Here is a 26069-nt window from a genome sequence, read left to right on the forward strand (position 1 = left end):
GTACGGGTATTGTTCAGAAATCTGTCTAAATATGGATGACATGGTGTGGTGATGCTTTGTTCTGATACTTAAAAAACAACTCTAATATGCCCATGATATTATGAGAAAAATACAAAGGAATAGAAAAGATGTCCTATTCCCTTCACATTTACTATTCATTTACTGATCTCCTAGTTTGTTATAATGGGTCAGAGTTCATTTACATACAGATTCACATACAGGGATAACCCATATTCTTAAAGATCTTCCCCCTTTAATCTCACTTTTCACTTTTTTGCAACTCCAATACTTTTATAATATGTAATTGCATAATATTATTTCTCTTTGCTCGTCAGGTAGAAATCTCAATGAGGTGAACAGTCAAGTTTTTTCCTAAAAGTTTTGTTTCCCTCACCACCCACCAAAGAGCTTGGCACACAGTAGGGACTTAATAAATATGATAAGAGTAAATCAGTGAATTCGATAGATGTCAATAGCTCAAAATAAATTTTAGACAATGTTTTCAATGCATAAGTAGGCAGAAATTCAAAGATAAGACTCCACCTGTAGATATGTTCTTTCTTTTACTTTAAAACTGGGTTATGAGCACCAGCCCTGAAGTCAGGAGGATCTGAGTTCAAATCTAGTCTCAGACACTTACCACTTCCTAGCTGTGTGATCCTGGGCAAGTCACTTAACCCCAGTTGTCTCAGGGAAAAAAACTGGGTTAGACATCCCTAGTTAGTGAGTGAGCAAATTCTTGAACATTATGATTTGTATTTCTCCTGAAAGTCTTGCATGTGAAAAATTATAAGCCTGCATGATTTTTGAAGTTTCTACCTTTTCAGAGGAAAGAAGTACATTTTTATTTTCATTTCTGTGTCTTTTTTTTTTCTTTCTATTTATATACAGTAATTTAACTTTACTTAATTTTATGGCCTTCCTTAACTCTTCCAATAATAAAATACATAAAAAACCTTGTCCTCTTTTTTTTTTTTTTTTTTTTTTTTTTACTATTGAGGATAACTTGTGCTTTCATAAATGAAATATATGCAGCAAGTAAAATAATTGAGACTCTGAAAAATCCCCATAAATCCTTCTTAAACATATCTACAAATTCATTGCCTCCTTGGAAAGTCCCAATGTTACAAAATGAGTTTTTAAGTAAGGAGGCTTTTTCTTACTTGAGATCTACATCTAAAGATGTGGGAAGAACTCTCGTTATTTTATCAAAGGACTTGCCTTCAGATCCTTGCTCTAGTACAGAATGTGTGATCTTGGCAAAGTCATCCACCTCCCAGAGATCCTGTTTTATAAGTGAAATATGGAGGAAAGAGTAGATAATAGAAGGTCTTTCCCATATATGTATGTATAATCTTAATCCTAAGTAATTGTCTTGTTTTTCTCTCCAAGTTCTTTTCAAAACAAATATCCTTTAAAATATATTCTGGGAAGGCAAAATAGATTTAATCAACTATTTGATCTGACAGTCTCTGATGATTTTATCTTCTAGACTGTAAAATCCAGAAGTAGCAGAACTTGCCAACAGCCTACTATAGAAAAATGTACCAACAGGTCAGAAATGTCAAGCCTACAGTTATATGAGTCAGAAGAGCAAGGAGACAAAGAAAATATTCATCTGGAAAAGCAAATTACACCAATTAATGGTAAGAATTAATTTAAAAAGATTAATTCATAATGTCAGTAGTCATAATGTCATAATGATCAATAGTAAACCTGTTCTTTTGTAAAGAAATAAATCAATGGAATTATTATTTTAACATTGAAAAGAGTAGGGAACTATTATAAAAACATGTTTAGAATTCTTAATGATGCATATAGTCATTACTGTAAGTGGTTTTCATGTTTTGTTTTCAATTTTCCCATTTGAAGATCTTGCCTTTGGAATAAAAATTCTAAATGAGAACAAATTGCTGCTTTTTAAAAAAATCACCCAAACTTGATGATTGATGTTTTTTTTCTTCAAAAAGCAGAACAGTATAGCAATCCACACTACTAAAAAGCTACTCAGAGTTTAAGGAAGTTTCATTATTTGTTGTTTTAATATTATTTTTACTTTTTGAAAGGGCCACAGACAAACTTTTGAAATTTCTTCCTAAAAATATTATCTTAAGTGAAATTGATATTTTGCAGCATTTGGATCTACGTAGCAACCAATTTCATTACAAATGATATTCTATATAAAACAGATATAGTATGTAATAAGAGTGATGATGAAAATTAGTATAAAATTTTTAATTGTTTTAAAATCCTGTCATATCATGAAAGCTCTTCTAATTTCCTTCTAATACTGATTTAAACTTCCAATATCAAATAATCAAAAAATAATTTTATTTTGAATATTTTATTATGGAACATAAAATTAAGATTCAGAAGGAATTTGGAAGACCTCTTTATGCATGCTAATTGCTAGAGGCAGCAGTGGATAGTATTGGGCTTGAAGTCAGAAAGATTTGAATTCATATCCAGCTTTAAATATTCTGTGACCCTGAAAAACGATCACTTAGCTTGCTTGCCTCAGTTTTCTCATCCATGAAATGTAGATAACAATAGCATCTACCCACCAGGTTTGTTTTAGAAACTAAATGAGAGAATAGCTATAAAATTCTTTGCAACTGTATAGTTCCATTTAAATTTTGACTGTTAATGCTATTGTTGTTATTATTTTTTTGCCATATTCCCAGAATATAATATAGTTGAACAAAAATAGCTTCCCTTAACCTTATGATTTTTTTCATTACAGTAAAATATTAGGAATATTATAATTCATAGGTGAAACCTATCTTTAGAATAGTATCTCAATTGAAACATCCTTTTGTATGGTATTTTCATGTGCTTTTAAAATCTGTAGCATTGCCATTATGTATAAGGGAGTCATTTCAGAATCATCTTCTTTTGTGTAGTGAGAGCATCAGCTGGTTAAGATAGAGGCAAAAATCAACATCAGTTTAGAAAAAAGGTTAAAGATGAAAAGATAGCATAGTGAAAAATTGCAGCAATTTTAATCTGACCTATTCCTGTGATCCTTGAAAGAAAAAAAAATAGAAATGGCAAGATGAAGATTTTACCCAAAATTATCACCTTTTACTTGTGAAGTTTTACAAATGTGAAGTTGTTGCTGGAGAGGGAAAGTTGAGACCCCCTCACTAGATCACCTCGATTTCTTTGCCAAGCCTAGACAAATGGCAGCCAGAAGCAGCATTCAGCACCCAGACTCATTTGTCAACTCCACAGAGGAGGTTGGACAGTGTTAGCTCATACAGTGGTGAGAAGCAGTGACTAGGAATGTATCTACAGAGAGCTCGGCATGGAACAGAAGGAGCCCCCTCAGCCTGAGAGCATTCAGCTGTGAATGCTGGCGGCAGGAGGACAAGCAGATTCTCAAGAGAAAGAATCTGTCATTGTTTCACTCACAATCTGTTATCACTGTCAGGGATGGAGAAGCCACCATTTTTGTAATGCATCAATCCTAAAAGGTAGGAATGTTATTGAAAAAGACAGAATTGAGAAGCATGTGTGGATCAAACTAAGTACGTGCTGAGGAAATCCATGCTGCAGAAGACAGTCTTGAAAGAATTGGTTTTACAAAGATACCTCAAGAGGGGAGAAAAATTCAAATGATATTAACATTTTAAACAAATTAGAGCTGACATCAGTACTAATTTGCCAAGTGCCTATTTTTCTTGTTTTTTGTAATAATCATTATGAGAATGATCTGCGATGAAAGTTTGAAATAAAACTTTTTGTAAATAGTGCTCTATAGAAAACCACTTGACAGAAGGGTCAGAAGAATAGAGTATCCTCTTTTGTTAATTTTTTTTGTTGATTACAAAAAAAAGGAAAAGGAAGAAGGAGAAATCAGTTAGCAAAATACAAAGGGTTTCTCTTGCATATTTTAGGAATATACAGAATTTTTGACAATTGTATGACTGTTCAATGATAAAATGATTATGTAATAGAGTGATGCATGCTTGTCAGAGATGTTAACCACTGTGATAGAGGACTGTTCGTGAATAAATTTATACTGGATAACTTCGGCCCCAAAATATTATGGGACCTTTCCAGTGAGATCTGTAATTATTTTAAAGCAAGTGACCTAAGAATCAACATAGAAGCATTAAGTGCCTACTAAGTGCTAGACACTTACACAATCAACATGGGAAAAACTAAATGGATGAAAAATGTCTACTGTTATTCATATAAGCAAAAAAAAAAATTTCAGCAAAATTTGTTTGTGGTAGCAAAGAATTAAAAACCAAAGTGCTTATCAACTGGGAAATGGTAAACTATCAACTGGGAAATGGTAAATTTCTACTATATCTATTTAATGTACATACATCATAAGAAATTTTGAGAATTACAAATTCACAGAAACTAGGGAAAATTTTATATGAACTAGTACAAAGTGAAATGAACAGAATCAAAGGAACAATTTGCATAATGACCAGTATTTTTTTTTCCTAGCAAATTCAATTTCTTATTTTTCCCAATGACATGTAAAAGCAATTTTAAACTTATTTTGTATTTCCAAATTCATGGGAAAATTGTTTTCAAACATTCATTTGTATAAGATTTTAAGTTCCAAATTTAAAATTTCTGAGTTCCAAATTCTGTCCCTCCCCATATACAATCCCTTTTCTGTTCCCTATATTTAAAAACATCCATATTTCTTAATAATTACTAAGTTCATTATTGAAAAGAAATTTTTAAAGAAAAAATAGTAATGCCCATTGTCTAGATTATGATAATAAAGTAACACAAAAGTCCATCGAGCTGATACATCAGTAGATGTATTTGACATATTGTGTCAAACAGATTTGAATAGGAGAAAGAGAGGATCTCATGTATTACATTTGAAATTATGCAATATTTTTTCTAATTTGCTTCATGGTGCAAAAATCCATTTTTCAACATTAGTGTTCTGCTGTTTCATTGTTGAATTCCCCGCTCTCTAAGCAATGGAGAGATATATGCTAGATTCAAGTTAGTTACTACATATTTCCAGCATGATCTATGCCCAAGAAGGGATATAGGGGATATTGAGGTAATATATGGTCAGAAAATTAGTAGACTCAGTACATGACATAAATCAAGGATAACAGATGGGCTTCCCAAATACTCCATCGCATATACTTCTGATATAAAAAAGCATACAAGGTGGATTTTCTATACAAGAATTACACAGGGATCAAAGGCATAGATGGATTTCACTTGTGGAGGAGAGGTGTCATGTATGAGATGACAAATCCAATGAAATATATTGATTTACATATTCTGACACTACGTATTTTCTGTAGAAATACATGTACTAATAATTCTCCTATAGAGAAATTTCAGAATTAAAGAGTGAAAACACATTCTTATCCAGGACTGAATTGTGCTCCTTCTAATACATCTTAGAGGAGAAAAAAAAAATTTTTTTGAGAATATTTTAAAAGTAAATCTTGTTAGTACCCTTTTGTAGCTATAATTGTGTTATTTGCTGGATTATCTCAAATTTTCATTGTATCCTGTATTTTTGCTTTGTCTTCATTGATATGGTAATGGTACAGCTGATTTCCATGTTATGCATCCACGGCCCCCTCCAGAACCATCCGCAGATAAGACTAACAACAGTAGACGAAGATTACGGCTAAAAAGCACCAGCAGAGACAGAACAGAGATCCGCAGTGGTAAGGCTCCAATGTGACCTTATCTCATATCTGTAGTTTACTCAAAGCAATAGACTCTGTGTGTGTGTTATAGAATCTAAAGGATTATGGATCAATTCACTGATGATATGAATGTCTGTCTAGAGGGATTAGGGAAATCAGACCTCCTAAAGAATTGCTTTGGAGGGCTAGCAGAGATTGAGTGGTTCAGAAACAGAGCTTTGCACTTTCCAAATGGGAAGCCAGGCAGGACTAACAGTGTTACGGATGTGAAGGTGCTGCCCACTGGCTGTATTGAAGTTTTTGTGGATGGATCCCCACCATTTTTTTTTAGCTTTTTCTCTCCTTTTCTAAAGCAGAGCTCATGTCTTTTCTCTGCCAGCACGTGCTGCCATTTAGGCATTAATAGCTCAGTGGGTAAAGTACCACAACTGGAAGCACAAAGGCTCTGTTTGCCTTTGTTTTCTCATCCCCAGGGTTGATCTTAAATCAACTGAGGTAATATTTCTTAAGAACTTTGCAAACTATATAAATGCAAGCCATTGTTATTATTAAAAGGATGGAAAAGAGGAAAAAACATTTAATGTATTACTACTATGGGCCAGGCCTTGTATTAAGCACCAGTATTATTGTTTCCCTTGTTCAAACTAAAATACTTAAAGCAAAAGTCAGCACACACATGCACACACACAGACTTATACTGCACTTGCTTGCATAATGTAGAGTTGGTAGTCAAAAATCTTAACTCTACCTTGCCTCTTTCATCAGACTTTTAAAGGCTGTGAACAACTAAGTCAATTCTAGAATTCTTTCTGTAGCCATCTTTATGAGACAGAAATTGCTCAGAAACTATAGCTTAGAAATAGCTATAAATTAACAGTCACAAATTTATACTACTTTCATGGCACCAAAGAAACAGAATTTAATACCTTTTTGAAGCACCATTTTTGGTATTATTAATGACAAGTGTTTTCAGTTCTTATGAATGTTTATCAGTTTAAAAAATTAGAAAAAAGAATCTACTTGAAATGATTCATTTGATTTTAAAATAACCTATGAAAGGAAAAAAGATTCCATAGAATTACTCTTCAGTCATTACTTAATTACAAAATTACCCATTCTAAAATAATTTAGATTATTATTAAGCACTCTACAGCTTTTACAGATTTCAGGGGAAATATGCCTTTCGTGTTGTAGGGACTTAAGTAAATGTTTGTTGAGTAGAGGTGAAGGTTCTGGAATATATTTATTCCCATCAAGGGAGCTCCTCAGGAAACAGCCATAATGAAGATACGACACCAGCTAAGCTCACCACTGTGTCCCATCAAAGAATGAACAGCGCAGTGACATTGAATGTCACCAGTCGTCAGCAGCTCTCTCCACATCAAACAGGTGAGAGCCTCTATTCTGTCATATCTACTAAAAGCCAGCAGGATATTGCTCTGTAGTTTGGTGGAAGTTTAGGTGAATTTGAAATCACAGGAGCTGAACTTAAATCCAGTTCTCCTTACTGTCTGACCCAAGATCAGTCACATAACACTTCTGGTCCTGTTCTTTATCTGTAAAATGGGTTTTGTAGATAATCTCTCAAGTTCCTTCTAGCTTCAGATCTTATGATATTTCTGTTATCCTCTAGGGCAGGGGGTTCTTAAACTACGGCCTGCGGGGCCAGATGCGGCCCGCTGAGGACGTTTATGCGGCCCGCTGGGTTATGGCAAATGGGCTGAGGGGCAGAGACAGAGTGTGAGTTTTGTTTTTACTATAGTCCGACCCTCCCACAGTCTGAGGGACAGGTAACTGGGCCCTATTTAAAAAATTTGAAGACCACTGCTCTAGGGGGAAATGGATGCCATCTAACACTGTTTTTTTTTGTAAATTCCATTTTCTAGGATAGAAATAACTTTCTGCAGTATTCTTGCCCATTGTCATGACATGTTAGCATAAGCCAAGTAGTGTCTTGTTGGCCTATTCAAAATAAATACTAAAATTATAGACTTTTCTGATATTTTTTTTCACTCAACCCTATCACTCTTTCAAAAGATTATCTATTATTCTTTTTTTCTGCCATTCTGTTGTATAACAAACATGGCTGAGATCTGTGACAGGACACATCCACATATCTTGTCTAGCAGGTGTGCAGTACTTTTAGAAAGGCAAATTGTTTTTGAGCAAAGGAAAAAAGAAAACGAATGAATATTGTTTGTAGTTTGTCAGTCTTATTTATGCAATGTTGAAACCTTCATTAAAATGTTAGGCGCAATTAGAGTCTCTAGCATAAATCTGACTGTGTAGGGAAAACTAATTAGATGTTTAGGTGATCATTCTTCTATTTATCTTGTTTGCTGCAATATTGTGATTACATAGTAATTTACATATTTTCCTAAGAAAACACACCAAATTATTCATTACAATTGATATGGAAATAATTGGGGTAAAAATAAAATTCTTGAGTAATGTCATAGTCAGATAATAGAATTTGGAAAATAACTTTTTAAAAATTTTTTCAAAATTTTTATTAGTCAAGTGTTACCTTTGGCACTAGGTCCCCAGAATTATTTCATTTTATTAAGCACTATTCTTATTATATTATCCTTTAAGATTTGCCAATGATTTTGGCAGCACAGTATAGTTGATAAGAGAGCCAGCCTCCAAATTGGGAAGACCTGAATTCAAATCCTGCCTCTTAAGCTACTCTCTTTGTGCCCCAAGTCCATACCTTCTCAGTGCTTAGTGCCCCAGGCCATTCTCTGGGAATGGCAGAGAAGGTATCAATCTGCATTGAACTCCTTATATCAGGGAATCCATAGTGAACTTTCTGATCCTTGTGTCTATCCTTTGTTTATAGTACCCATTTTAGATGTCAATTTGATATTATAATATATTGTCTTTGTGATATTTATTTTTGTATGTCAGCCAAGAAGCATTTTTTTAGCACCTTCAAGATACCCAGAATCATTCAAAGAGACACTGAAATGGGGAAGGTTTCCATTTCTTTGAAAAATGCTTTTTCTGATGAATCTCTGTGTCACAGATAAACAGGTAACCCAGCCTAGACAGCCTCTCCCTTGCCCCATCTCAGCTGCATTCTCACATTCCCAGTTAGTTCCGTCTTCTTGTGGTCCATGTCAGGGATTGAAAGGTTCACACTGAATTGACTTTCTCTATTAGAAGGGGAAACACATTGCACTGGCCTCCATAGCAAGCAGCAGGCCCCAGTGAGAGGGTACCTCTCCCTGTTTTTTCCATCATGTCTAATATTCCATTACTTTAGCCAAAGAAAGGGGAGTTTGTTTGTTCAGTGACTATCACCATCCATTTAACTTCAGTTTCTTCCTCTGTCAAGTTTATCCTCTTTACTCCAGACAGAGTTGTAGTGAAGGGAGTCTCTGGTGAGCCTGAAACTCTCTAGAACTAGAAAGACGGGGACTGAGATGAGGCCTGGGGTATCCCTCATATAGAGAATCAGGAGCTCTCGAGTGCCTTCTCTGGCCCTCAGTATCTTAGAGAATGGCCAGACTTGGCCTGACAGACCTTAGGAGTCAGAGGTGAGAAGGGAGCATTAGGGAGCTTGGGGAGAGCCCAAAAGTGGGACCATGCTGGGCACTAGTACCCATGGCTTCTGATTACAAATGGGGTTGTTCTTTGTACACCCCCTGGGGGTAATACAGGTGATCACTGTTTGAGGTGTCTGGATTGCTTGATGACTTTTTCTTCTCTTAATTGAACAAGAATAAGGAATTAATTGCCTGTCATCGGTGACATTGACCTGTTGGTTAAATAACTGGCACCATTCCACATGGTTGACAGGATCATTATACATGTTTATTTTTCCAGTTGAGAATGCATAAACTGTTGTCGTGTTGGTTCATCAGTAGTTCACTAATACAGGGTATTATTCTTAGACCCCTCAGCTAAAGTCACGTTTTATTTTTATCAAACAGTCTGCTAATTACTATTCTTCATTTATCTTCCCTACTGTCAGATGAGTGGGTTTTTCCTGAAAATTATGGAGACCATTTTCATTTATACACCAGCAAACAATCCATAACCCTAGAAGATGATTCCTGCGATCATTCACACCAGATGCCAGAAGACTGCAAAGAAAGTGAAAATAGCCATCAGGGAGAGGACAGCCAGAGTATTCCAAATGAGATTTTCACCTTCTCCTCAAGGCCAAGGTCCTTGCCTCATGGCAGGTGTCAGCCTGCATTTGCAGAAGAGTGCTCCCTTCTTTTGGATTTCAACGAGAATGACAGAGGGAGGAGGAGAGGAGCCCAGTTGGAAGATGATTTTTGTGGAGGCGACAGCAGTGAAGAGGTACAAGCTTTGTGAGTGACTTGGAAGTAGAGCAGCCACCATTCTCCCGTTAGCTTAGCAGCAGATCAGGGGGATGAGGGGAAAACTTGCCTGCTATTTATAAAAATGCAGCCAGTTGGAATCTCCAGCAATAGTCACATCTTGTTATGGTAACTGTTGCTAATTTTTTATTAGCTTTTACCATATTTAGTTTTCAGTTATAGAAGTGGTTTTTACATTTTAATCTTCATCTCAGAATAAAAAATAAAATTAGCTGATTTATTTGATAAGACTGAGGCTGTTACATTGCAGTTTCTAAGTTTAGTGAGTTCTGAGAGCATCTTACTCTCTTTTCCTTGTTTCACTTTAGACCTGTTTGGGCTCCTTATTTTCTGTCTTTGAGGTAAAACAATTAAGGTTTAGGTTTAATCATGGATTAGTATAGTATGTTATTTATTTTAGATTCATTCAAAATACAAATTTTTATTTTTTCTTATATATTTCCTTTATTTAATATTTTCTCCACTTACATTTAAAACAATTTTTGCATTTGTTTTTAAAACTTTTGAATTCCAGATTCTCCTCCTAATCCCTACCCTCAAACCCCATTTAAAAACTATGGGTGAAATTATGCAAAACATTTCCATAAAAGTCATGTTATAAAAGAAAACATAGGTCTCCCACCATAATTTTAAAAACAAATTCTCAAGAAAAATAAAGAGAGAAAATAGACTTCAGTCTGTATTCAGATATAATTCCTTCTCTGGGTATGGATAGAATTTTTCATCGTAAATCCTTCAATAGTGGTGGATCATTGTACTGTTGAGAATAACAAAGTCATTTACAGCTGATCATCCCAGAACTTTGCTAATATTTTATATACATTACGTTTCACTTTGCTTGAGTTCATGGAGGATTTTCCATAGTGTTTTTTTTTTTTTTTTTTTTTTTTTCTGAGAGCATCCTGCTCATCATTTCCCATAGAACAATAATATTTCATGATAATCACATACCACAGTTTATTCAGCCATTCCCCAATTGTTGGTCATGCCCTTGATTTCCAATTATTTGCCCTGAGAAGAGAGCTGCTACAATTACTTTTATACATGTAGGTCCTTTTCCTCTTTTTAATCTCTTTGGTATTCATGCCCAAAGGTGGTATTGTTAAGTAGATGAATATGCATGAATTTATAGCCCTTTGGGCATAGAGGATATCTTTTGATTATGTATCAATTGGGTCAAGGCCCTTATTTTTTATGAATTTACCTCTACATTTGAGAAATGAGGCCTTGCCAGAGAAACTTGCTTCAATATTCTTTTTATAATTGCTATTGCTAATTCTGTTTCTCCTCATTTATTCTATTTTCTCTCTCCTTTTACCCTGTTCATTCTCAAAACTGTTTTGCTACTGACCACTCCTGCCCCGACTATGCCTTCTTCTCTATCATGCTCCCTCTTTCAATATTCCATTCCCCTCCTATTTTCCCATAGGGTAAGAGAAATTTCTATACTCCTATTGAGTATGTGTGTTATTTCCTCTTTGAAACAATTCTGATGAGAGTAAGGCTCACTCACTCACCCGCTCCTCCCCCTAACCTTCCACTATAAAAACTTTTTCTTGCCTCTTTTTAATGGCAGTTAATTTGTACCATTCCACTTTTCCCTTTCCCTTTCTCCCAGGGCATTCCTCTTTCACCCCTTAATTTCATCATTTTTTAAATATATTATTCAGCTCACACTTGTACCCTTCTGAATATATTTATACTCTAACTGCCATCATAATAATAAAGTCCTAATGAGTTACTCCCATGTAGGAATGTAAACAGATAAACCTTATTAAGTCCCTTATGCTGTCACTTTTCTGATTATCTCTTTATGCTTTTCCTAAGTTCTATATTTGAAAATCAGAGTTTCCCTTCAGCTCTGGCCTTTTCATCTTGAATGCTTGAAAATCCTCTATTTCGTTGAATATCCATTTTTTCCTCCGAAGGATTATTCAGTTTTGCTGGGTAGGAAAAAAAAAGAAAAAGAATCATTTCTCTCTATTTCTATTTTTCTCAGGAATATCATATTCCAAGCCCTCTAGTCTTTTAATGTAGAAGTTGCTAGATCTAGTGTTATCCTGATGTGGCTCCTCTCTACTCGAATTATTTCTTTTTGGATGTTTGCAATATTTTCTTCTTGACCTGAGAGTTCCAGAATTTGGCTATAATATTCCTAGGAGTTTTCATTTAAGAGCTCTTTCAGGAATTGAACATTATAATTCTTTCAATCTATATTTTACCCTCTGGTGCTAGAATATCAGGACAGTTTTCTTTGATAAATTTTTAAAAGATAATTTCCAGGCTCTTTTTTTTTTGGGGGGGGGGGGGGAGGACCATGACCTTCTGGTAGGCCAATAATTTTAAAATTATCTCTCCTGGATTATTTTCCAGATCAATCATTTTTCCAATGAGATTTTTTCCCCTTGTTTTGATTTTGCTTTATTGCATTTATTGCAAACTGTTTCTATTGTCCCCTCATTTTCCTTCCCTGTTATTCTGCTTTTAGCTCCTTGTTAAAGTGGAGCTCTGTGTCTAGGCTCCTGATCATGAACCCTCATGGAGCTGTTGGGGTGTCTCCCACACCCCATTGGCTGTGAGACCCAGGATGCTAAAGCAGCTGAGCCCTGCTTGGGGTGGGGGCAGGGCCTGTTCCCCATCCTGGTGAAACAGGCCCTGCCTGCTGAGCGCCTAAGTTGCCTTGGGGTGGAAAATGTTCTGCTCTGTCTTTTGGGGGTGTTCATTCTGCTGCTCCAAAGTTTGTTTAGAATCATCATTTCAAGGAATTTAGAGTGGTTTGAGCAGCGGTAAGGCTAATTCCTGCTTTTACTCCCCCATCTTGGCTCCAACTCCAGAATACAAAATTTCAAATAATTATGTTCGTGGAAAGATTTTTTAAAACTCATTAAAATCAAATGAATTTATTTGAAAACAGGTTTCTAAGAGCTTCCCACCTTACCGTAGCCTTTATTTTCCTATTTTGAAATGAATTTACTTTCAAAACTGCTTTATGATATTTAATGATAGAAATTTATTTTTCCTACAAAAATGAGTTATTAAAAATAACAATAGGTGGTTCTCACTTGCATAAGTAGACTATTCTGAAGATCCCTGTGCAGAGTGTTTTTTTTATATAATGCTCATTTACTCATGGACATGGGGAAGGAGGGAAACAAGAAGGGGCTATGTGCCTTAGAGGGAAGAGCAGGGGAGGAACATGTTGGGGCTTGGCTGGAACTGAGGAGAAAAACGCATTGGAGAGCAGACATGTTGGCGATGAACATGGACACTGACAGGCGAGGATGGGGGACCCCTGGAGACTCATGTGTGGACAGGCAGGCCAAGCAGGGCCCAGCTCTTCTCTCAGAGTTCAGGAGTTCTCCAACAAGCCCATGACCCAGCAGCAGGGATTCTTCCTTTTTTCTGGAGGGATGTTTTTGGTAATTTCTTTCAATGCAAGGTGGGAGGCCACAAAATGCTGTCAAAAGATGAGTGTAGAGGGAAAGATAGCAGAATACTGTACAGTAAAGTTAATAAAGATGTTTTGGGGGAATGCAGATTTCTTTTAGAAATTTTTACATAAAGTAAAACTTGCATAAAATTAATTTACATAAAGTAAAAAATATCTGTATATAAAAACTGATCATAGGATCAGAGTTAGAGTGGAAAGGACCTTACACTTCATGCAATATCTGCCTAGAACTTAGCAGCTCAGAATCCCAGAATCCACAGAGATGGAGAGACTAAACATGTTCACAGAGGTACTATTTGAACCCAGCGCCTCTGTACAATTCCAACACACATTTTTATATGCCTCATTGCCACCAAGGTTTAGCAGATCTCGAGAAATTATTATAGGGACGTTTAAAAGACTGTGCAGAGATTTAATTATAAGGGAATTGTTTCCTGCTGCTTTATTCCTTTGTGAAAGGTGAAAGATGAACAATTGGAGTCATACTTATTCCTGAAGCCCTACACCTGCCACACTCACACCCAGTAAAAGTACAGCTAATCTGCAGGGGAAAAAAAAAAACCCTGATAATTAGCAGAAAATGTTTGAACTTTTTTGAGATTGTTTCTAAAGCAGAATTAATTAATACACAACATTAATGAATTAATCAGCATTTGCTTGAAGATACAGATACAAAGAATGGAGTAATCTTTACTGCCACAGAGCCTGTATTCCAACAAGGAAGACAAAAAGGATATATATGGATTTGAATAATTTTTGGTAGTTTGATCACTATGGCATTGAAGAAGTAAATTAATTTAGGTAAAATTGGCCTTTTTTATTTTATTAGCTCGGCCTATACATGAGCAATTGATATTTTTTCCAGTTATTTAGATCTGACTATATATGTAAAAAGTGTTTTATAACTGTGTTGTATGTAGTTCCTGGGTTTGTCTTAGCAAGTAGAATCTCAAATGTTTTATATTGTCTGTAATTGTTTTAATTGCTTTATTCTTAAAGTTTATGGCATGAAATCTTTTCCATTTGTGTTGGATTTAAATTGATATTTAACTCTTCCTTCATATCAGCTTATTAAGGGACTGTGTCATTTTGTCTCTGTATATTCAAAAGTTGGCATAGTGCCTCCATATAGCAAGAATTTGATAAGTGCTTGCTGACTACTCGTTTGTTTGTTCGGGTCATATCTGACTCTGGTCCTGTATGGAGTGTTCTTGGCAGTTAATGGGGCTGTTTATCATTTCCTTCCTTAGTGGACTAAGGCAGATAGGATGAAGTGACTTCTCTAAAGTCACACAGCTGGTAAATATGTAAGGCTAGATGTAATCTTCCTGATTTCAGGCCCAATGCTCCATCCACCGAGTTATCTAGCTGCTTCTTGATGTCCCACTTGTTCCTCAATAAAAACACTGATACTTTGGGTGTCTAAAAATGCAGCTTGCAGCACAAAAGAAAGTGTTTTTTCCTGTCGACTCCTTAATTAGATCTATGTAAAACCCATTTTAGAAAATCAAAACCCAAAAGATCTACTTGGATTGTTATTCAGATTAGCCTTCCAGTGGCACAGTTGCCAAATTTTCACTTCTTTTGAGTCATTAGACAAGCCTTAGTGGGGCAATTTTAAGAATACTTATTGAAAGAACTAGTCAGTATTTCCTAACTATCTCTTTGTTTTGAAGATATTTCTTCATCTAAATCAATTCAGTGCCCAGTAATAATAATTATACTTGTTATATTCTATATGAGTTTTTATGACTAGAGACTTCTATGTGTTTGACCTCTCTGTTTTTCCCTAACATGCCTGTGTTTGGATCACAATTTTAGCGTAACCAATGTATATATTTTTGTATAGTGAAAGGAAGATAATCAAAATATTTCATATTTGTATTAAAAAAAAAAAACTTTAAAGTGATAGGACTCCACTTTGAATTGATTGCATTTGATTTTCATTAGTAGATCACAACCTAATCTGTAAAACTGCTGAATTTACTGGACTGGATGAATAATCCTTTGTATTTATAAAAATATACATATATGCTAATGTTGAATGTTGATCAATTATCTTTGGTGTGATGAGAAAACTGAAACCTGAGAGCCTTTGTTCCTAATTGTTCCATCACTTTGTGAAGTTCTGGGATTTGAGGGGAGGGGTAGAGATATATCAGGATTTCAAAGGAAGTTCAGCATGAAAAATATTATTAAGAAGTATATATTTAATTCCAATGAAAGAAACCTTTGCCATCTGAGATATCTTGCAATTTCTCGCCTCCTTTTTCTGAAGCTGCTGTAATAGAAGGGCAGGGAAGCCCATGCTTGTGTCCAAGGACTTGGGTTGCAGGCCATCAGTGGTGTACCCGTGCTGGAGCTGCTTAACCTGTCTATACTTACCTCAACTTCCTGGGATGAAGTTTTATACCACAACACCTCAGATTTCATTGTGAACTATTAGTAAATATACTATTTCCTAGAAATTTTCTGTTATTTGGTAATTATCTAGCAGCTTCATTTTCTGTGATGTGAAGGATTAGTTCCATAAGAAAAGTCCTAATGGTTTCAAAATGAAATCCTATATTTGAAGTTAAACTTTCTGTTGAAAACAGGTACATTTCCCAGAATGCTTTGCTTTTCCATTGACTCATTACCAATAAAATTAAAATACCATTAATCTTTGCCAAATATTTCTGTTTTATTAACATCTTTTAAAATCTGAGATGTAACTTTATGAATACATTTCTCCCCAGTGGTTTCTAATCCTGTTCTTGGATTAGGGGAAAAAATAGCTTGGTTTGTCCTGCTAGCTAATGATCTTAGCTATAATCATAATGACCTGCTGACCATTTTTAAGTCACAAATCAATTTTACTGTTGTCAGAGGCCTGTAATTACAGGACTTTCCTCTTTGCAGAGGCAGGTCAGGAGCACAGCGGGCAAAACTTCATGTCCAGCCTCAGACACTTAACCAGAGGTGTGACCTTGTACAAGTCACCTAATCACCACCTGCCTCAGTTTCCTCAGCTGGAAAATGGAAATAAAAGAGCATCTGCTATTCAAGGTGGTTGTGAGGATCAAATGAGATCATATTTATAAAGTGCTTAGTATTGTGCCTGCCAAACAGTAGATGATATCCAAATATACACTGCTTCCCTTTCCCTGTGTGTCTTCTCTGTTCCAGCCAAAGTGGTCATCTCCAGTCCCTCATCCACGACCTTCCATCTTGTCTCTGTGTCTCTGCTTAGCTGTGCTCTTACCCATAATGCATCCCTTTTCCCCTCCCCCGGAAACTATTCTCAGGGCCATGTGGGATGGGGAGGTCTGCTGGTCCTCTCCAATGCTTCATGGTGACTTCTTTTGTATTTTGCACATACTTCTCTACACATGTTCCTTAAAGAGAGAAGGGAAGGAGAGAGGGAGATAGAGAGAATGAGAAAGAGAGACAGAGAGGAAGAGGGAACAAGGGAAAGAGAGACAGAGAGACAGCTGTTTGAATTGCAGTGTAGCAGGAGCTTAAAGTGAATGAGTGATTGAGACTTAGCCATCAGTATAGGCAGTCAGTTGGTAAAAGCGTGAAAACTTGGACAAAAGTTAGATGCCTATGGCTCTCACCTGCGAAATTAAAATGATCTTCAAAAACAAACAGCAGTGTTAGGGACTCATTTTGTCACACAGATTTTAAATAAATCAAAACTTTTCTCATGTTTGACATAATTAAAAGAGCAGTATTAATAAAAATAAACAATATCATTCACTTTTTACAAAGGCTAAAAAAAAGCAGCTTCTGAGTTACAGAATATTAAAGTTGTTGGATATACAAAAGGAAGGATACCCCATCTGTTCCAAGGAGATAGTCCTCAAGAATCATTAGAATGTTCTTTTAAAGAATTACAGCCCAGCAAGAGCAATCAGTTTTATGTATTCCAGAATTATTGTCCAAATGACCATCTGCATGTCCTTTTAAGGAATGTAATTTTAACTGTAGAAGTGCTAATTCCTCAGGGAAATCTCTCTCATTTTCAGTATACATATGCTGAGCTACAATTAATCAAGCAAACTATATTGATGTTCCTGGCACAATTACATGATTGAATATTTAACAAACAAATGTTCCTTAGCCTAAAAGAAAAATAATCCAAGAGATTTGGAACTTTAAGAAAATAAATTATGTTAAATAAACATATTTTAAATTGCTGATTTAGAGAATCAGTTTGTATTTCTAGATAAATAGCATGACAACTTCTTTAATACTCTGAAAAATTACACTAACTTATTTTAATAGGATGAGATTAGAACATGGGTTTTTAAGTAGCCCATAATAAGCAAAAAAGAATGTCATTATCTCTGAAATTCACACTAAAACAGAATTTATAACATCAATTCACTTACCTCCTTATAACGATGAACAAATAAAATTTAAAAACATATTAGTTGTTTAGAATGTATTTCATTACACTTGTAGTTTTCTTATATCTATCGTATAAACATTAACAATTAGGAAATGTATCTTTTTAGAGGAACAGTTAATTTTTTAAAAATTTCATGTTGTATCAGAGTATTACCAGATTATTTTTATTTTATTTTTAATCCCCTTCCCCAAAAGTAAATCAGAATAAACTAAAATATTACCCATAGATCTTAGTCTAATTTTTTGACTTGGCTCTTTTTAGCCTTATATTTCAATCCATTTGACTATAGGGCATACTAGATTGGTCTTGGAATTTTTAAGTGAGAACATTTCTGGCACCCTTCTTAAATTCCCTTAAATTGATAGTTTCCATTGCCCAATTACAATCTGTGTAAGTGTCCAAGGCAGCTTTTGAACTCAGGTCTTCGTCCCTCCAAGTTTGGTCTTCTACCCACTGCCCCACTACAGCTAGAGAATTGTGCTCACTTTTGGACATTATAAATAACCCTCAAAAACTAGGGAGGCTGCTAAACTAGTCCAAGAATCAGACAGAGAGTGAGCAGGGGTTTTGGGATGGGCTTAAGTGACATTGTTAGAGAGGAGAAAGGACTTTGTATTAACAGCCCTATTTAGCTTCCAAAGCTCAGTGATAGTAAGTAGCCCTTATCAACATCCAATACAGTTGACTTAAGTAACCTCCAATATCTTAAGTCGTGATTGACAATTTGTCTAGGTATGTTAGATCCTAAACGTAGGAAGAACCGAGACAGAAATCAACAGTTTGTCAATTTTCTAGATGGGAGTGCACAACATTATTGACAATCAGCAATGAATATATGTTATCTGATAATCCTGATGTCAGGAAGTGAAACCATAGATATTTGGTTCCAACATGCCGATGATCATGTCTGGGAATAGTATTCTGTAGAAAAGTGTATATCCATTTGCAGGTAAAATGGCTCTAAAAAGGTGAGAAAGGAACTATGACCCCAACTGGAAATGAAGTGGGTAGGTGGAATATTTCTCCAAGAGCACCTACCTTTGCAGTGTATATACAAGGGAGGAAACCGGCTCTATTGATTGGTATGACTAGCACACCATCATGATGGTCTCGCCTTTGGGATGGAAGTCCCATGATGAAGTCCAAGGACACCATGTTCATGACAGAGTAGGCACAGCTGGTAGCAGCTCATTACTTTATTGACCAGGTCCTTCACTCAGCCATAAAGCTCGTGAAATTAGACATAACAGCTTGTCTTACTGATCTGAGTGGAGGGTCCCTAGCCCAACATGACCCAGGACCATCTGTCATTTCACATCTTCCTCTCACTAGAAGCCACATATCACTGGCATTTTAAAAATAAAAAATCTGTCATACTTGGGTCTGTACTTTCACTGGGAGCAGGGAAAGGCAGACAACCTATGGGAATTTATTTTTTTAGGGTTTGAGACTGTCAGATGTGGTCAAAAGATCTGATAAGGGGAAGGGGATTGTCATGGTCTTGAAGTGCCAAAGGAGGGCGTTCTTTCCAAAGGACCCCTGAACTTCAATTTACACACAGCACATTTTTCCACAATTTTGTTGCCCGATGATAGAGGTATGAATGAACGTTAAATAGTTCAAGGAAAGGAAACTCCTCTCCAACTTAGCTTGACTTTTCAGACCTACAGAAAGTGTTTGACTACCATGGCAGTCTTTACAATTACTGTATATTGGGTTTAGTGCTAGGTCAAAAAACCTACCTTGAGCCTAAGAAATCCCTTTTCCAGAATTCTGTAACCTCACACCATAGGAATAGACACAAAATGACTGGACTCTGGGTTGCTCAAGACCAATTACCATATACCTGGGCTATTGCCACAGTTGGTGAAGAGGCAGACTTATCACTGCAGTCCATCGTCCATTCAACCATGATTTGTGATTTTTTATGTTTTTGATTAGTTTTTTGTGGAGGTATTTGGGGTTAAGTGACTTGCCCAGGGTCACACAGCTAGTATCTGAGGCTGGATTTGAACTGGGTCCTCCTGACTTAAGAACCGGTGCTCTATCCACTGGTCCACCTTATGTCCTGAACCAGAGGTCCTATCATGTCACCCCCTTCTCAGTAAACTACAGTGGCTTCTTTCTGCCTCTAGGAGCAAACTAACCTGCACTGGCATTTGAGGACCCTGACACTGGCTATTTCACAAACAAGACAAGCCGTTTCTCGGCTCTGGATGTTTTTTCTGGTTGTCCTCCAGCCTGGAATGTTCTCCCTCCTTCATTCTGATTAGTGACACCCCTAGCTCCCTCGGGTCCCCGCTAAAATCCTCCTGGTAGCTCACCCAACTATTGTTCTGATAATTACTTCCTCTTCACCTTGCACGCCACTTGCCTTGTACATGTTTGTCTGTCTCCTACTTGGCTGGAGCTCCCCAGGGTTAGCCCAGAATCTGACACGTTACATTTGTTCTTTAATTGTGTCCAGTTCTTGATGACCCCATTTGGGGTTCCTTGGCAGAGATACTGCGGTGATTTGCCATTTCTTTTGCCAGCTTATTTGATAGGGGAGGAAACTGAGGCAAACAGGGTAAAGTAACGTGTCCATGGTCACACAGCTAGGGAGTATCTGAAATCAAATTTGAATTCAGGAAGGTCCATCTTCCTGACTCCAGGTCCAAGACATTATCCACTGCTAACTGTTGTTGCTAACTGTACAACCTCAATTGATGATGAGCTGCCTCATCTCACGCATAGTAGGTGTTTCATAAATGTTGCTTGACTGACTAATCTCTAAATGCTAGAGTTTGGGTTATTTGTGGCATGAGGGAGAAGAAGGATTGTCACATCTTAGAATGCATAATTGTTGGTAACTTTGTGAAGCCCTTTCTCTAGAAATGGTCTCTTAGGAGGGGAAATCCTGGCCCATCCTCTGCATAGCCAGATTTTACTCAGTCACCCAAGGATTGGGAAGTTTATTCTAGCTTAACTCAAAAGAGTTCTGTATTTCTACCATCATCCCTCTTAAGCTTTGTCTCAGCCTAAACAATGTCTCCTTGTTCCTATAGCAATAATGATTCTGCTTCAGTTACTGTACTGAGCCCTAGCTGAGGAGAAAGATGAGATGGGGGAAGTTGAGAAGGTAAGCAATTCTAGCATAGTCATTATCAATATGGGAAAATTAGATAGTTTTCCTGAAACCAAGCAGTTAGTTGTCCAAGAAATCTGAGCCGAAGTGAATTACCAACAAGGGGGAATTTTTGCAAGGATTCAAGGCACAAAGGAGTTGGTCTGATCCAAGAGGATAACAGTGACCCAGACTGACTGTGGACAGAATCGGAGAGGTCGGGATGGATTGCCTTGACTAGTTTGTAATTCAGACAGTGTAAAAATACTGAGATTTAGTGTGTGCAAAGCACTGTGCCAGGTGTACAGAGGTGAAGAGCAATAATCCCTGCCCTCAGGATACATTTAATCTCATAGGAATGAGATAGAGTCAAGGAACTATAATCCAGTTTAAATAGAGTGAGTGAGAGGCAGTGGATAGAGCACCAACTCTGGAGTCAGGAGGACCTCAGAAACTTAACACTTCCAACTGTGTGACCCTGAACAAGTCATATAACCCCAACTGCCTCACAAAAAAACAATAAAAATAAAGTGAGTGCATCATAGAAGACAGAGTAGCATGAGAGTTTCAAAAAGGAAGGCCGACAGGAGGGATTACTTGTAGCTGTGGGAAGAATATTGGGAGTTTGGAGTATCTGAACTTAGCTGAGAAAGCAAAGGTTTTCAGCAGGAGGCGAAGGGAAGACAATTAATTCCAAGCATGGTATGTTGTATGATGAGATTAAAACAGAATGGTCTATTTCAGGTAGAAATGGGAAGGAGTGATGAGAAATAAATCATTTTCTCTTACTGTGCACTAGCTACTCTATATGTACCTTCGTTTGTCTCTTAAGCCATCTCATGTCAATAGAAATTAACCTGAACTTAAAACCCATTTGGGAACTCTGGATTTTTGGGATATACAATGAATTGTCGACCAACCTTATGGGGATTTTCATAAAAGTCTGTATTAATTATAGATTTACTTATGAAAAGAAAATTTTAATTCAATAATACAATAAAATTTTAATTCAATAATACAATATATGACATATAAGCTATGTTTTTATTTCATTTTTGAACAACAACAAAAAGTAAAGACCAATGGAAAATAATGACAAGTAAGTAGCAAAGGAAAAAAAAAGATGAGATAACAGAAAGGAAAAATTAAACTTATTTTCTATATTTGATCTTTGAAAGGCAAAAACTTCTCAGATCTCCATAGTAAAAACTGTTCTTATGCAAGATATTCAGAGGAAATATAAATCCCTAATGTTTGAACATTTACTTGTTATTTCCTGGGTGGTAATACCCAACTTGATTTTCAAATACATGTTAGAATAAAAGAGCAAATTTCTGTCTTTAAATCTTTATCTAGAATATTATCATCCTGCTTCCCAAGGAAAACTATTGTCTTTATTGTCATAAAAAGATTATTTTTTTCTTCAATTACATGTAAAGACAATTTTAGCATTTTTTATTTGAGTTTCAAATTTCCCCCCTTCCCTAATTCCTCTTTGAGAAAGGAAGCAATTTGCTATAGATTATATGTGTGTAATAATGCAAAATATATTTCCAAAGAAAGCAGTAAGAAATAAAAACAAGGCAGATGAAGACAATTAAGAAAAATTAAAGTTAGGCTTTAATTAGAATTCAGGCTCAGTCAATTCTTTCTTTGGTGATAGGTGAAAATTTTTCATTATGTGCCTTTTTGAATTGTCTTAGATCATTGCATTGATCAGAGTAGCTAATATGTTGAACATCCCATGTATGACTGAATTGTCTTCTCTACTACTCCTGCTAAATCTTTTGCTTTCTTCTAAGCCCAAGTTCAGTATTACATATGTCATGAAACACTCATGAACTGCTCCCCACAGTTGATCATCATACAATATGTCTATCGTTCACCTGGTTTTGCTCACTTCCCTTTGCATCAGTTCATATAAGTCTTCCCATATTTTTCTCTCAGCATCCTGCTCATCTTTTCTTATAGTAGTATTCCATCATAACCAATATACCACAACTTGTTCCATTATTCCCTAATTGATGAGTATCCCCTTAATTTTCAATTCTTTGCTACCACAAAAAGAGTCACTTACTAATATTTTGGACATAAATGTTCTTTTCCTTTTTTAAAAAAATCTCTTTGACAGACCTAGTAGTGGAATTGCTGGATAAAAAAATGTGCAGTTTTATAGCCCTTTAAACATTGTTCTCCAGAATAGTTGGGTCAGTTCACTCTACCAACAGTGCTTTAAAAATGTCTCAGCTTTCTCACATCCCCTCTCATGTTTATCGTTTTCCTCTTCAATTATATTCATCAATCTCATTAGATGTGAATTGTTACCCCAGAGTTGTTTTAAGTTGCATTTCTCTAATCTGTAGTGATTTAGAATATTTTTTCATGTGACTATAGATAGCTTTGATTTCTTGTGAAAAATATCTCTTCATATCCTTTGACCATTTATCATCAAGTGGGGATGACTTGTATTCTTAGAAATTTGACTCAGCTCTTTATATATTTGAGAAATGAGGCCTTTTTAATAGGAGCTTGTTAAAGAAAAAAATTTTTCCAGTTTTTTTCTTTGGTTTCCTGCTTTGGCTGCATTGGTTTTCTTTGGAAAAAAATCTTTTTAAACTTAATGTAATCAAAATTATTCATTTTGCTTCTCATAATGCTCTCTATCTCTTGTGGTCATAAATTCTTATGATATCCATAGATCTGACAAGTAAAATATTCTGTACTCCCCTAATTTGCTTATGATATCAGCTTTTTTTGTTTAAATTATGTACCTATTTTTACTTTATTTTCATATACACTCAAGAAAGATCATTCTCACTAGGCTGAAAGGGGTGATCAGTCCAGATGCTGGAAAAGCCAGTGAGAGGGTCTTAATCACAGCAGATCAGCAGCTAAGAGCCTCGATCCTGGCTCAGTGGTGGAGCAGACCAGTGGGGCAGCTTCCAGTCACAGGTCAGAAGGCAAACTCTGGGAAACCGCGCTATTTTCTGGAGAGAACAGGTAGTGTTACTTGCTGTGAGTAAGACATTGAATGCAAGGGTTGAACCCTGTGTTCAAAGCCAAGGCTCAGAGCTACACAAGAAGCTTGAGACCGGGTCCCCTGAACCTCAAGAGCAGAGCTTGACCTTAAGAGTCACAAAATGGGGAAAAAAGAAAGAAAATGAGCAAGAAACAGAAAAGAATCTTAACCATAAAAAGCTACTGTGGTGACAGGGAAGATTAAAAACACAGACAAAGACAAAATGTCCACAGAGGAAATTTCAAAGAGTAATATGAATTGGTCTCAAACCCAAAGAAGCTTTTGGAAATGTCCATAAAGAATTTTCAAAAGTAAATAAGAGCTAGAAGAAAAATTGGGAAAAGAAATGAGAAGTATTTGAGAGAGAGTTAACAGCTTGGAAAGGGAAAGACAAAAATTGACTGAAGAAAACAATTCCTTAAAAAATACAATTGGCCAAATGCAAAAAAAAAAATCAACTGAAGAAAACAACACCTTAAAAAATAGAATTAATGAAATGGAAAAAGAGATATAAAAGCTAACTGAAGAAAACCACACATTAAAAACTAGAACCAGGCAAATGAAAGTTAATGACTTAAGAGACAGTTGAATCAGTCAAACAAACTAAAAAGAATTTTAAAAATGGAAGAAAATGTAAAATACCTCATTGGAAAAACAGCCAGTCTGGAAAATAGATGCAGAAGAGATCATTTAAAAATCATTGGTGTACCTGAAGGCCATGACCAAAAATAGAGACTGGATAGCATTCTTCAAGAGATCATCAAGGAAAACTGCCCTGATAGATTGGAACCAGAAAGCAAAATAGTCATTGAAAGAATCCATCCATCATCTCCAGAAAGAGATCCCACAAGGAAAACCCTAGGAAACATTGTTGCAAAACTCCAGAACTATAATCTCATGGAAAAAGTACTGCAAGCTGCCAGGAAAAAAAACATTCAAAGTATGGAGAAGCCACAGTCAGAATTTCCCAGGATCTGGCAGCTTCTACAATAAAGGATCAGAGGATCTGGAATACCATATTCCAGAAGGCAAAGGGCCTGGGATTACAATCAAGAATCTGCCGCCCAGTACAACTGAGCATCATCTCTCAGGAGAGGAGATGAATCTTCAGTGAAGGAAGGGATTCAATAGAATCATTTCTATTGAAAAGACCAGAACTAAACAGAAAACTTTGTCTTCAAATATAGACCTTAAGAGAAACATGGAAAGGTAAACAGGAAAGGAAAAAAAGGGGAAATGATACTGAACTGTACCTTTTTAGGACAGTTAGAAGGGGATATACATAAACAGAAGGTAAAAGTCAAAGAAAAGTAGCCTAAACACCAATTGGAAATTAAATAATGTAATTCTAAAGAATGAGTGAGTTAAACAACAAATGTTAGAAACAATCAAGACTTTAGGGGAGTCTCTTAAGTTTTTTAGTACTTGCAAGCTGGCATGATCACAGGAAATGTGTTGTCACTAATCTTCTGGTCTGTGAAAGACCATGAGCACTCTTTTACCCTCTGAACTGAGACCAGGGGTCCCCTTCCACTGAAGCTCAAGTGCTAGTGAGCTAGTGTTTCTTCTCATTATGGGACTGTGACCTAGAACTCTCTGTGGGCAGTGCAACAGTCTTGAACCCTGTGCCTGCACTCAGTTCCCTATTATCTCCTCCTGATCAGTTGTCCATTCCTTCCTCCCACTTCTGTGGTCTGAGAGTTATCAATACCGCTGTCAGTGCTCCTGGCTTACCAGAAAATGGCCTGCACTATAACTGCCCCAGCGAGACAGACCTTCCTGCCAACTTCTTTTATTGTCTCACACTGAACATGTGTTTCATCCTGACCTTTTATTGGTTCTGCTATTCCAGAACTTGATTTGAGGTATTATTTTATAGTTGTTTGGAGAGCAATTAGTGAGTTTGGATGAGTTCCTGCCTTTAATCCATTGTCTTGGCTCTGCTTGATAAGTAAATTTTAAATTATAGTTAGACATTAGCTTACCAAGAAATAGCTAATATGGTTTACAGTTTAGGGGCACACATCTTGTCATAATTGAAAAGATAATATGCAATATAATTATTCTATCCCCTCATCAGTTGGAGAA

The 26069-nt window shown here is 36.2% G+C and overlaps 1 protein-coding gene across 2 annotated transcripts in view; it reads left to right on the top strand.

The window, feature by feature from the left end:
• Positions 1–26069, top strand: part of CFAP20DC (CFAP20 domain containing) — a 195500-nt gene that overhangs the window by 96354 nt on the left and 73077 nt on the right. For both annotated transcript variants that reach the window (XM_074284241.1, XM_074284242.1), the window contains exons 9-12: positions 1493–1646; positions 5553–5672; positions 6912–7043; positions 9634–9968. In XM_074284241.1, coding sequence (XP_074140342.1) covers positions 1493–1646; positions 5553–5672; positions 6912–7043; positions 9634–9968 — 741 coding nt within the window. The remainder of the gene's footprint in view (positions 1–1492; positions 1647–5552; positions 5673–6911; positions 7044–9633; positions 9969–26069) is intronic.

Source organism: Sminthopsis crassicaudata, chromosome 1, assembly GCF_048593235.1.
Source record: "Sminthopsis crassicaudata isolate SCR6 chromosome 1, ASM4859323v1, whole genome shotgun sequence".
NCBI classification, from domain to species: domain Eukaryota; kingdom Metazoa; phylum Chordata; class Mammalia; order Dasyuromorphia; family Dasyuridae; genus Sminthopsis; species Sminthopsis crassicaudata.